The sequence below is a fragment of the Phytophthora cinnamomi genome (genome assembly GCF_018691715.1).
Source record: "Phytophthora cinnamomi strain GKB4 chromosome Unknown Contig45, whole genome shotgun sequence".
In the NCBI taxonomy this organism is placed as follows: domain Eukaryota; phylum Oomycota; class Peronosporomycetes; order Peronosporales; family Peronosporaceae; genus Phytophthora; species Phytophthora cinnamomi.
In genome coordinates this window covers 756,116-769,190 of record NW_027150978.1, presented here as the reverse complement: position 1 = coordinate 769,190, position 13,075 = coordinate 756,116, and the positions used below count along the sequence as shown (strand labels likewise).

Sequence of the window (13,075 nt, the reverse complement as noted above, 5' to 3'; positions counted from 1 at the left end):
CATTGTAGTGCACGGGAGCCGTGCGCTCTCTGGCAAAGTGACCGATCCTTCCGCAAGGTAAGCATCGCACATTGCCTCCCTGCCGCTGGTAACCAGCAGTTGTTGCGTTCGAGAGGTCCATTGGTTCTGGACCTCCCGTGCTCACTACCGGGTGCGGTTGCGGCCTCTGTACGTTCGCATGGAGTTTAGCCTGTCGCAGGCTAAACCCTTCTTGCATGGCAAGGGTGATTGCAGCTTCGAGAGTTCTCTGGTACTCTCGGAAGAGATAGATGTTCACAGGCCCATGTCGAAGTCCCTTCATGAACGTGACGACCTTGGTCGCCTCGTCAATCGGGTTAGTCACGATATTTGATACCAAATATCGTGCGCGCTGCGCGTAAGCATGGACGTCATGCTTACCCTGCTGAAGGTCGAGGAACTCCGCCCTCGACCGGAACTCGTTTTGCGGGGGCTCAAACGCTTGTCTGAGCTCCTCTTTGAAAATCTTGTACGTACTAAAGCACGTAGGATCTGAGAGTCGGCCCCGTACGCCCAACTCCTTGCGCGTCCGCCAAGGCAGGACATGGCAAACGCTACCTTCGACAGCGGCTCGACGATGCGTCGAGCCGCTATGGCTGTGTCGAGCTCGACAAGACACCGGAGGAGAGGCTCGCCCTCTCCTCCCACGTAATTGCTTACGCTCAATTTCAATGATTGAGCGCGCGGTGTCGTCCCTGATGACGCCGTCACTGAGGAAGCAGCGTCACGCTGCTCCTTCATGATGAACCCCAGAGCAACACCATGTTGCTCCGTCTGCGATAGCGTACGCAGCATCGTAGCTATCGCCGCTTCTCCAATGACTGTTGACAGTCGTTGAAGGGCTTCCCACTCTGGGTCAGACATGTGGGGGCAGTCAGCGTGTGCAACATGCGTTGTAGGTGTATTGGAGGTCTCCATGGGCACCTCCGTACTCATGTGATTCTCGGCTCCGCGTTCGTACACCGTGTACGAACGTCAAGCAGTCGGTCGTTGGACGGACTACAAAGTGCTACCAGGTGTAGTGGGTCTAACGTGACTCACTACTTTTGCTTACACCTTGCGCTACGTGTATGAGGAAGCGTAAGTAGTTAGTAATTACTTGAGTTAATTATATTTGAATACACAAATATAATTTAAACCAGATAAGACTCCAAGTGACTTAGAATAGGTAAAATGAGAACTGTATTGTTTGTAAATTGATCTTCCCCCTAAATTTGCTAAAACTGTTTATCATCTATGAAAGGGGTTGACAGCGGCTGGCTGTCAGAGCCCCGCCAATATGCATGTCTCTGATTGGTAGAAAGATGCTGCTTTCTACCAATAGGATCTTTGGGTATGTGTGGACCACTCTTTGTGGTGGCCCACTTCAATGTATCCATTGGTGTGACTTACACCAAGGTGAGGAAGTATCTAAAACTATTAACAGATATATTATCTGTTAAATTCACAAGTGGCTTGTAGCCACTTGTGCGTGTAACCCCGTTACATCTTCGACGTCGGGCACAAGTTGTATCTTCACCCGAAACACCTGCTCATACTCGCCTTCCTTCAAGTTGTGCGAGAACGACGGTGCATCGGCGTCGATGAATTGCATCCGGTCAGGTACGATAACCTCTTCCTTTTGCCAATCCACTTGAGGGTTGTAGTCCTTAAACCACGGTTTCCCCAAAATGACGTCGTGCGACTCCGACAACTTCCATTCCACGAACTCGATCGCTGAAAAGAAGCACCCATCCATGTCCACTGGCGCTTCCACGTGTTTGACATCCGTCGCCGGCGTTAACGTGCCATCAAAGTGCTGAGCTTGAAGTCGTCTTGACAGAAGAACATTACTAGCCAAACCTGGCATAATCATGTTCGTGCTTGCACCCGTGTCCAACAGAATTCGGACATCTCTGCCATTGATGCGACCCTTCCTGATGAAAAGGCTACCCGTACGTTCGGACTTCACTGCGTGCACCTTCAAGGTCTCCTTGGTACTTGGTGGTTGCGACCCTTGCTGAACCAACTTCACTGGCTGCTTCTCATGCAACTCAGCTTCCTGCTCTGGCGGCGATCCGCACACACCAGACTCCAATTCCGGTTGCATCGCATGCAAACTCGGTTCTTCAACTGGCTGTTGTCCACACGAGCCAGCATCTTCCGTCCTTTGTGACGCTGCAGTGACAGTCTCTTCCACTTGTACACGTGCCTTGTCCATGAGTGCCTGTAACTCATCCGCTTGTTCCTGGATGTCGGCCACACTCATAGTCACACGATCCATGACGACAGTATCCACCTGTTCGTCATCCTCGAAGATCATGTTCATCCTCGGCTTACGCCCTTGATTACTGCCCGAGTTGTTGTACTTCGGCGCATTCCGCTTAGCCATTTGCGTCTGCTGCGGCTGTATCGGACATTGGCGAGCCCGATGGGCGCTACTCCAGCACCGGAAAAACAGGTTTCGGCGCATAGATTCCTCCTTCGACGGTACCCTTACGTTGTCGATCTCCATCGGCACTGATCCATCGTTGTTGCCCCTCGATCGCCTGTTGTCGTACGATCGGTACCTCGGTCTGTCGCGTGCTCCATCCGAGCGTCCACGATGTGCGTGAGACCGATCATAGTCGCGCGCTACGGTAATAGCGTCGGTCAACGTTGCACTCCTGCGATACTGGACTTCCACTCGAATACTTGACGGCAGACCACGCAAGAAATACATGACCTTGTCCAGTTCGTTCATCTCCTTGACTTGAGTAATCAAGTACCTGAACTTGCTGATATAATCGGGCAAGTCTCAACACTGACGCTCCTTCAAGTCATTCATGTGGTCCTGAAGACGTTCTCGCAGATCCGGAGGCACGAACTCTTCCTCCAGCTTCGAAAAGAAGTCTTCCACACTCTTCACATAGTCCTTCTTAACGATGTACCACTGCGCGGCTCCATACTTCGGCGACCCCGCTTACACAGCCAAAATGTCCACTCTACTTACTATCCTTCCAGTCTATGCCACTAGCTAAAAAGTACTGCTCCACCTGCTCCCGGTATAGTTGGAACGATTCCTTGAGCGTCCCCCCGTCGCTGGGCATTTTTATCCCATCAAGCTTTAGTTGCGACAGCTGCCTTGACTAGCGCAGCTCGTCGATCAATTCTGTCTGTTTCTACATGGCCGCCAACATACTATACATTAGTTAGGCCGGATCCGTCATCTTGAAGAGGGGAAAACTTCGTACTTTGTGTGTTCACCCTTGAAACTTGATACCGGTGGGAGCAATCTACTTTTAGAGGCACTGACTAAAAGAAAGTAAAAGACAAAACCTGTTAAAGAAAATAGCCTACGCCACTTCCTAAAATTGACCAAGTTATGCAACAGTGGGAGGTCTTGGCCTTCTTCGATGCCTTTGAAGAGGTCGATGACACGTGAGAGGTCGATGACGCGTGAGAGGTCGAGCGGTGACGGTTGTCGTCCTGGTCTTCGCTTCGCCAAATTTTGCTGTGCCGAGCTACCAACAACACAAACTGACTAACCGGCTTCGAGACTTATAGTGCTCGATTTATATGCGGTGCAGTCTTTTGAGAACAGTAGCTACTTGGGCAAATGGGATGTCACCGGGGCCAGATGCAAAACAGATTTGCACCACGGCTGCCCTCCAGTTATTTCCCACGGTCAGCGTACAATAGTAGGTTGCCCTATTAATGTACCAAAGTCTCATCAACAGCTGGGTTGGTCACGCTGACGTGACACTTACACCTCAAGTTGAAAAAGCCTCCCTTGAGTGCCGTGTAGCAGCGAGCCTTCCCCCCGCAAGTGCAACCACATGTCGCGTTGGGTCCGAATAGTGTTTGTCGTTGAAGTGTGTGCGAGTGTTGGTCCTGTCGAGAAGCGCGGTAGTTGTGGTCGATGTGCGGGGTAGACGGTTTATTTAATACTGAATTGCTACTGCTAGCCTAACATGCATGCCTCGCTGTGCTCCTACGCGAGAACAGGGCTCTCTTTGCGTATTTCTGGGGTTTTCCTTGACTATGTGCTACCCTGCGTCTTTTTGTTTTCTTTTCATTTCTTTTCTACTAAATGCATGTTCACTGTTTCTTTTTCATTTTTTTCCTACAAAATGCATGTTCACTGTTTCTTTTTCATGTTTTTCCTACAAAATGCATGTCCACTGTGACGGCTGACCCTCTCGGGTAGCAGTCACAGGAACTTCAAGCCTATGGCCGCGAGCAAGCAAGCCAGATCCTTTGCGCCGCATATCTCTGGCTTGCTTGCCCAGCAGGCAAGAGGTGGCCTGACAGACATCCGCTCGGACACGTCTACATTCCGCGAGGCGTTGACATTTAGTGCGTTCCTACGCCAAGGTGCTGATATCCCTGACAGCCAGAAGTACGACTCCGTTAACGAGTGCCTGGAGCTGCTGGACCTGCACCCGATCGTCGATCAGATCACCCGCGGCAGCTCCACGGAGCAGATGAAGCGCCTGACGATTGGAGTGGAGCTGGCGGCGCAACCCAGCGTATTGTTCCTGGATGAGCCGACGAGTAGTCTCGACACTCGATCGGCCAAGCTCAGCATGGACGACGTGCGCAAGGTGGCGGACACGGGTCGCACCATCGTGTGCACGATCCACCAGCCGTCGGCGATGGTGTTCGAAGTGCTCGACAGTCTCTCGCAGCTGAAGCGCGGTGGTGAGATGGCGTTCTTTGGGGATCTAGGTGAGAAGGCGGTGAACCTGATCAAGTACTTCGAGTCGATTGACGGTGTGGGGAAACTCGAGAAGGACTATAACCCGGCGACGTGGATGCTGGATGTTATCGGCGCGGGTGTAGGCAACGAAAACGGGCCGAAGACGGATTTCGTGTCACTGTTCAAGTCGAGCGAACAGTACCGCCAGCTCGAATCGAACATGGACCGGGAGGGTGTAGCGCGGCCTTCGCCTTCGTTGCCTCCTTTGGAGTTCAAACGCAAGCGCGCCGCGAGTAATTGAGTGCAGGCGGTGTTCTTGATGAAGCGCTGGTTCGATCTGTACTGGCGGACGCCATCCTACAATCTGACCTGTGGCGTGATTTCGTTGGTGTTAGCTATTGCCCTCGGAATTACGTACATTGGATCCGAGTACAAGTCGTACCAAGGGGTGAACTCGGGTCTGGGAATGGTCTACATGGGCGCCGTCAACATCACGTTCATCAGCTTCAACGGGGTGCTCCCTATCACCTCAAAGGAGCGGACATCATTCTACCGTGAACGAGCTTCCGAGACGTATAATGCATTCTGGTACTTCGTGGGCTCGACGCTGGTCGAGATCCCGTACTGCTTTGGGACGACGCTGCTGTTCATGGCGATATTCTACCCGATGGTCGGGTTTACGGGGGTTGCCGCGTTCTTCACTTATTGGTTCAACCTGTCCTTGATCGTACTGCTGATGGCGTACTTCGGCCAGTTCCTCGTCTACTTGCTGCCAAGTATGGAGGTGGCATCGATCTTCATGGTGCTCATCAACACGATTTGCATCCTATTCACGGGGTTCAACCCTCCCGCCGTGTCGGTCCCACGGGGCTACAAGTGGCTGCACGATCTCACACCACACAAGTACGCGTTCGCCAGTCTCACTGCGATTGTCTTTGGCGACTGTCCTAGTGACGGAGACGGTAGTGAGCGCGGGTGTCAGCGAATGACGGGGACGCCACCAAGTCTGCCCGACGGGATGACGCTCTAGGAGTACGTGGAGGCGAATTGCTTGGTCAAACACAGCGAGATTTGGCAAAATTGCGGAGTGTTGGTATTGTGGATTGCTGCTCTGCGGTTCTCGACGCTACTGGCGCTGCGTTACGTGAACCATCAGACAAGGTGAGCAGTATTCTTAGGTTGTGAACGCGCATGTATACTGTAGACTGGATATCCCAAGAATAGTCGCTTAAATATTTCTTGTGACGAAGAAGTCGACTACAATATGGAAACAATTGCTTCAACTTCAGTTGATCTGGTACGAGCTTGGCCAAAACTAATCGATGGGGTACTTCAGTGCTAATAAAGCGCATATTGTCTTCATCGATGTGTGTTCTCTCAAGCGAAGGGGTTACGGCGCTGTCGCAGCGGCTTTCAGCGCAGCTATAGGTTTGTTCCTGGCGAAAAGCCTTTCACTCAATTGACGGTCGACCCTCCACTCTTAATTGCAGCAAAATACAAGGCATAATCTTTCAGCATGCCGTACTCGGGCTTACTCTTTGGTAACGCCACGATAGTGTTCATAACCACCATCGAGGTTGCAACATCCTCCGGCTTCCCCGATGCAGATTGGATCCATTTCTGAAACAGGCGCGTCTGCATGTTCTCCGCGAATTTCTTCAGGTCAGAAATGCCTTGGAGCGATTGCAAAGCTGTCGCCAATCTGGTGGTGGACCTCCCCGTCAGTAAGACATTCAACGCATCCGAGTCGGAATACGATCCACCCATCTTAGCTTTGTACTGCTCGGAATATCGGACCCACTGAACGAACGCTGGGTTGTTCACTAATGAAGACTGCTGAAAACGAAAGATTTTGAAAGCTTCTTCAGGACTTGTTCGGGATTTCAGCCACACCTTTGTCAACATATCATCCGCGGCTGACGAACTCTGGAAGATAAGCCGCTGCATTTCCATGGATACTGGCTGTTCAGTCGTTTGGGGCAGTGTGGTTCATTTGCCAACGACCAGCCGAGTAAGGGCGTGGTGCGCGGCCCCCCATTGATATGTGCTCGAGGGCCCTCACGCGTGGTCACTGTGTGCCGGGGCACCCGCCATTCGCCGCAATAATATGATTGTCGAGCTGGTGGCTTGTGTCGGGTACTGCTCGAAGCAGTTGGAGAGCCACCGACAATTAATTTGATGGCCGTGTTACTGGCCTGACCGCACAGCAGTGTAGTGATACCTCCGATGGGCTCGGAATGTGTCGAGTAATTTGCCGCTGGAATTCCTATACTTCGCGCGGTTGATTTGAACGCCTTGGCCACCGTTGTAGCTTGAGATCGCCGCAGAGGTAGGGGCTATTGTGAGCTGTACGCGGTGATTTCCTTGAGGGCGCTGATTGGACATATGATTGGGTCTCCCGACGCGTGCATTGAGCGCCATGCACCTCGCCCAAACTGGTTGTTCTTCGCGCCCTCCAGGCCGATTGTGACTGATGTGGCGCTGATTGCACTCGTTGGCCTTCCTTGGGCGTCGGAGAAGAAAACATGTTGGTGCTTGAGGCAGTAAAAATGCTGGCGCCGCCCGATCTGCAGATACTCCGACCTCCGGAGCAAGAAGAAAAAGCCAATTAGAATGCTGCCCAACAGGAGTTGTTGATGGAGCTGCTGTTAGTTGAGAGGGCGGTACAGAAGACGCAGAGAAGCTGGAGTAATTGGCTGGAGCTTGTGAACGGGGGGGGGTGAAAGTCGCTTAATTCCTTGCAGCAACATGTTGAAGTCAGGTGAGGCAGTCAAGTCGTTTCCCAGGTATCGACGGTGAAACCACCTGATGCTAGCCAACTTGAGTTTGATCGTGCCGAATGTGTTACCGTGTTTCTTCCGGTTCCACCCATACTTCCAGCAGTAGACCGCGAAGCATCCTAGTTTGTTGTTTGCCGATCTTCCAGGGCACGAGATCCACGGCGACCATCCTAGCTGGTGGTAAAATTCACATCATTGCCGTCAATAAGTGTTATATTTTCCGGAGGTTGATTCCGCAACAGCGTGTCCTCGGATAACGCTGCCCAATACATCGAGAGATTGTCGAACGGCGGAACTATTGGAACATGTGACCATGCATCGGATAAGTTAGTCCAGACAAAATACAATGAGTGATTTGGATCCCACGTTCGAGACCCCGCGCCGACCATTGTGTTTTGGTTTCCCGCGATGTGTGCGCCAAGAACGTCAGCCCATATTGGAATTCTGACACTGAAACCAGACGATTAAACAATCGAGCGGTTGGATGGCGATCGTTTGGACAGCCACGCCACGGCACTCGTATTGTCAATCCACATGCAGACGTGGGTCCGCTCTCGACCAGTTGCCGTCCATACTCGACCCCAATGCAATACCGCCAGGGCCGCACTCATTATTTCCCGCACGTTGATAGAGTTTTCTTTTTTCTCGTTGCGAATGTTTCTCGCTTTGCATCGTTGAATTGCATGCGTATGAATTGTTTCAGTTGATGCTCTAAAACACAGAAACCTATCTCAGATGCCTCCATCCAAACGTGGGTTCGAGCCTGGCAAAGTGTTCGACGGGATCGGAGTTGAATTTTGAGTGTAGTGTAAGCACTAGCGAGAACGAACGGAAATCCCCTTCACATCCGGAGGAATTAGACGGCGAATATGCGGTGTCTTAAATTCGGTTGCGAAAGCTCGAATGTTTTGATAGAATGCCCTTGCCGCCGGGAAGCAGGTAAACACGTAACGAAGATTGTCCAGCAACTGGTTGAGGACTGACAGGTTGCAGTTCATAGTATTGAGAATGCTGAGAGCGCGTGTACGTGCCTGTGTAAGTTTGGCTTCGGGCACCGACACCGTACCAAGTTCGTATCCCACAACAGATCTAGGTCCTTATTACGATATGCCCAGGTAGTAAATTTGGCTTCATTCGAAGCTTTCGGCCCGAGCACCGTCGACATTGCCTTGCGTAGTGCCCAGTTTGCTTCGAGGCATCGTGTTCCCGTGCTCACCTCCATGCACGTGTGATCATCGCACCACACGTTTCCTGTGAATTCACTATGATCGAGAGGAGAGTGTCGCATGTGGTTTCTGATTTTCATAGATATTGTTGATAAGAGTACCCTCGAGCGAGTAAAACGCTGGCGATCCACACCACCCGAAACCGCAAGATAGGTCAACAACGATATAATTCTCGAACCGTGAGGTGAACATGTGGACATGGTTGTGGAGTAGCGGGATCTGCCAAAATCTTGTTAAGGCAAGATCGGGCTTCCCACCAATGCCCAGACACCGACTAACGGAGGGGGTCCCCCAACGATCCGTGATCGGCTGAACTTGGTCTCACCTTGTGTACCGTCGGCGGGCTGGATCTGCTCTCTCGGGGCTCCGAAGATGCAGCACTTGGTGAAGATCGACTGTCTTGGCGTGACGCGGGGAAATGGGGTGGAGCAGTGCGGAAATCTTCGCTCAGCGCCCGGTTGTGTATCTCGATCGAGTGTCTTCGGCTCCGATCGAGTGGCCTGGAGTTGATCCGGGGCCTATTGTTGTCTTCTCGTAGACGCTCCTTTCCGTCTTCCTTTGCTTGAGTTACTTGCCGCTTCCTATAGCGGGATCGAGTTCGGTTGAGAGGTGAAATGATCGCCGGCCAAGCAAATAACTCATGTCGATCGAGGGCTTGCACACAAACAGTAGATTACTAGAGAAGGGAAAGTTGGCCAATGTATTACTCCAGACTTAACCCAAACTGCTGGATCAACTACATTCTCCTTGTAACTTAGTCGGGGTCAATGCGATTCCCCGAGATGTGAAGACTTGTGCCCTTGGATGCAAATTCAGCTCTTATTTATGTTTAGCCTGTGTCACCCTACAGCCTACCATCCCTACTCTGATCTTACAACTAGACGCTAACCGGATCCTTGCCCTGGCTGTGCCTTCTGATGCTTCCCATCCTTCGGAGATCGGCCCGAATCTGTATGCCGATCGCGAAACTTTCCCAACCTGTATGCCGATCGGTGATCTTCCCAAATCAGTATGCCGATCGACGATCGGCCTCGATCCGTATGCCCGATCGGTAATCCGTCCCGATCGGCCGTCGATCCTGTCCTGTCACAGTCCCACTCCGCCGATCCTGCCATTTCCCGCGCTCACGCGTGCGCCCCTCCGGCTCTACACCCGCCGACTGGGTTTGGCTCCAGATCCGGTGGCTTCTACTCGTTCTGATCGATAGTGACCACACCCGATCGGATTCCTTCATCCTCTTGACACCCGGGCGTCACTGAGCCGGATCGCGTGTCCTTACTCATCTTCTTTCTTAGATCTAGATCTGTCCTGGTCCGGGCCGGCGATTTATGTGCGTTGTCCCCTTCGGGAATCTTTCTTGATTGACGCTTTACCACATGGTCCTCGTGAATGGGGATGTGACGAAAAGCACCCGATACATCACCTAGCATCATCAGGATAGGTTGATTAGTGAATTTCGTTCGGAGCTCGAATATGCGTTGGGCGATATCGGGTGTACGTGATCATGGGAAGATTCGAGCGATCAGTGAACTCATTCACCAAGGCTCCATCTGAAAAGGAGTTGTCGTTAATCACCCGAGTTGCCGACCCCGACTTGCCCACTGATCCTGTCGGATGATGAAGATAATAGCCTAGACATCCAGTAGGTCGGCTTCGACCACCAGACAGCGACCGTCATGTTGGCTTTTGACGATGTGGTTGAGGACGTCTTGGTGGTGGTTCTTCATGGAATTGTGATTGGTCGGTCGCGTGATCTGTGTATGGGGCTTGGTATTCCACAGAGGCTGGACGCCTTCGCGAACAACGGGGTTCCGCCGCTCGACCGGTGGTTTGGATCGGCTGGCTGTGGGAGCTCGAATAGGTCCTTGTTGGGCCTTGGATCGTCTGAGCTCTCGTTATGATGTATCCGCACGAATTCGGCCAGCGAGAGACCTGAGCGTCGTGCAAGCTCAGAGTCGGCCATGATACGTTCCACACTGAAATGACTGACTTGGCAAAAATACTGGGGCGGCAATTCCACCATGTGACTGGCTGCGAATTCTCGGTATTGAAGTTCCCGGGCGGTCGACATTGCACGACTTACCCCAAACTGAGTTTGATGAAAACTTGAGTGAGCAGCACGCTGTTTCTGAGTGAAATCTGAATATTGATCTGAAGTCGCTCGTCCGTCCTGCTGATGGCTGTGAGTTATCTTAATTTCCAGGTTATCCTGCGCTGTCCCTGTGTTTTGGCGTCACACGTCCTGGAATGCTGGGGCCAAACCAAGGAAATTCTTGTCTATGAATTCCTTCGCGTCAGCTGGGAGAGTGAGTGGTTTAAAGTGGGCCCTGTTTGGATCAAAGCATAGACCGGGGGTTGAACCGGTGAATCCTTTCTTAGACAAGTAGCGCATGCACATGGACTTGTTGCCTTGCTTCGACAGCATAGCAAGTAGGTCCCGAGGAACCATTGATACTTTCTGACTCCGTGCTTGTCGTTGCTGCGTCGGGTGGTTGCTGGTGGGCGCGCGGCTCGTTTTGGACGCCACCAGGAAAGCCATTTGGCGGTCGTGGCGGGCCTGATAGAGCTCCGTCAGATGATCGTCATTGCGAGTAAACTCCCGTCCGATACGAGCTGCTGATTGGAGACCCGCCGTGACGAGTTGACTGCGGAACTTTCCCAGCTTTGCATTGATCCAGAACACGAGCATTCCGCAGGTAGCCGCATTGGGTCGTGTGAACTGCGCGTACTGTTCCATAAAATCGACTCCAGCTTTAATGAAGTTGTAGCGTGTGCTGTTGCAGAAGCCTTCCGCAAAGTAGAGTAGTGTTTTGATTGCGTCGACGATTTCGTCGTTATTGCTCGGTGGCGTCGCTGGTTGGAGGGCGTTAGATCGCCCGAAGTTGGTCATGTTCACCGCATCCGCGGTTGCCTGCTGCTCGAGTTCTTGGAAGAATCGGCGGAAATGCATCAATGAGAGTCCTCGAATGCCGAAACTCAGATCGTACGAAAGACGTAACACGGGTGGGGTGCCGAGAAATTTGGTCCGTGATCCTTGCTGAGAGGATTCTAAAACTGCTTGAGCTTGCTTACCGATTAGCGATGGGTGTGCGATGGTGTTGTGCACATATTGCTCGATCTCCGACGGTCGGAATGGCTGACTTGTGAGCATCCGAGCAGTTCTCTAGGACAGGAACGTCGATGTCGTCCGGCAATAGGAGATCTTCGTGGCATGATTCGGCGACTCGGGCTCGTTTCCGCAACGTGCGTTTGTGTAAGCGCTCTATTTCGATATCCGCTTGCTGAATTGGCATTGAATCGCTTTTACCTTCGTCATCTGAATCACTAAAAGTTAGATCACATTGTTAGTCAATCGAGGTCTCAGGTTTGTGCGCGCTTTGGCGTCGTCGTTGTCGGTTGCCACGGGGTCCTTGAACACCTCGGACGGACCATTGCCGCGGCCGGCTAGCTCGCAATCCACAATGCGCTGACGCCTGACGTGGACAATATCCAATGTATCAGGTCGAATCAGCGGTACGAGCTCCTCAGGTACGAACGGCACGCTGAGCATCGTCGTAATAATACTGATGGGGAGTCCTGATCTGCTCTTTCCACAAGCTACGATGACTTCGTTCTGTCGATCCACGAGTTCCAGTGCGTTGAGTACCATGCCGTTCACTGTTGCACCTGTACGGAGCACGTAGTTGAGACGATCAACTGCGATTACTGTAGATGGACCTGTTAGTTTGGGTGGACGCCTATGATGGTCGGGTCGTATGTGGAGGTTGGCCGAACCGTCATCCATGTTGTAGCCCGGTACGAGTCCATACGTCCATTGGTCTATGGAGTCGCCTGCGGGTTGCACGAATGCGATCGGGTGACCGACGTATGAACCAGGCCATAGCTCGGCCTCCGCCTCGTCCACGATACGGTGTCGTATAATAGATGTCTTGATGTCGAATTCTGGGCTGCTGTCGCTGGCATCAGGGCCAGTGATCCGCACGAGTGCTGACGAACCTGATAACCGACAGGTACGAGAAGCACTCCGGACTTGGGACTTGAGCAGGTCCGACAAACGCGATTGCTCCGGCGATGACTGGGGATGTTGCCATGGTTGTGGAGTACTGAGCGTCGCGAAGAGTCGGGCAAAGAAAGAAGGCTGGGTACTTTTACGATCGGAGGCGAATTCGAGAATAAGCTATCTGGGGGCGGCTCGCTGCCGCTCGCCTGCCGTACATGGGAATAGTACTAGTTTGAAACTCCTATCATCTATCCGGAAACCTGAACATCCTCCGAAGGTTCCCCATGGTATCAGCAGAATTTTTCCAGCCCGAGACTAGTCTGAGCGAGTGGAATAACGTCGCCAGCCTTTCGTCCGAATTCGTCTAGTCGGCTTCAGTAAATCTGGTGCC

The 13,075-nt window shown here is 52.3% G+C and overlaps 2 protein-coding genes across 2 annotated transcripts; one reads left to right on the top strand and one right to left on the bottom strand.

Moving 5' to 3' along the window:
- Positions 1–4,283: 4,283 nt before the first annotated feature.
- On the top strand, positions 4,284–5,708 carry IUM83_15675 (ABC transporter G family member 36; the record flags this gene model as incomplete). The annotated part of the gene is made up of 2 exons (XM_067940509.1): positions 4,284–4,971; positions 5,074–5,708. The coding sequence occupies 2 exons, from the start codon at positions 4,284–4,286 to the stop codon at positions 5,706–5,708; spliced, it is 1,323 nt and encodes a 440-aa protein (XP_067790591.1).
- Positions 5,709–12,015: 6,307 nt separating this feature from the next.
- Positions 12,016–12,333, bottom strand: IUM83_15674 (Calcium-dependent protein kinase; the record flags this gene model as incomplete). Its single annotated transcript, XM_067940508.1, has 1 exon — positions 12,016–12,333. The coding sequence occupies one exon, from the start codon at positions 12,331–12,333 to the stop codon at positions 12,016–12,018; it is 318 nt and encodes a 105-aa protein (XP_067790667.1).
- Positions 12,334–13,075: the final 742 nt, after the last annotated feature.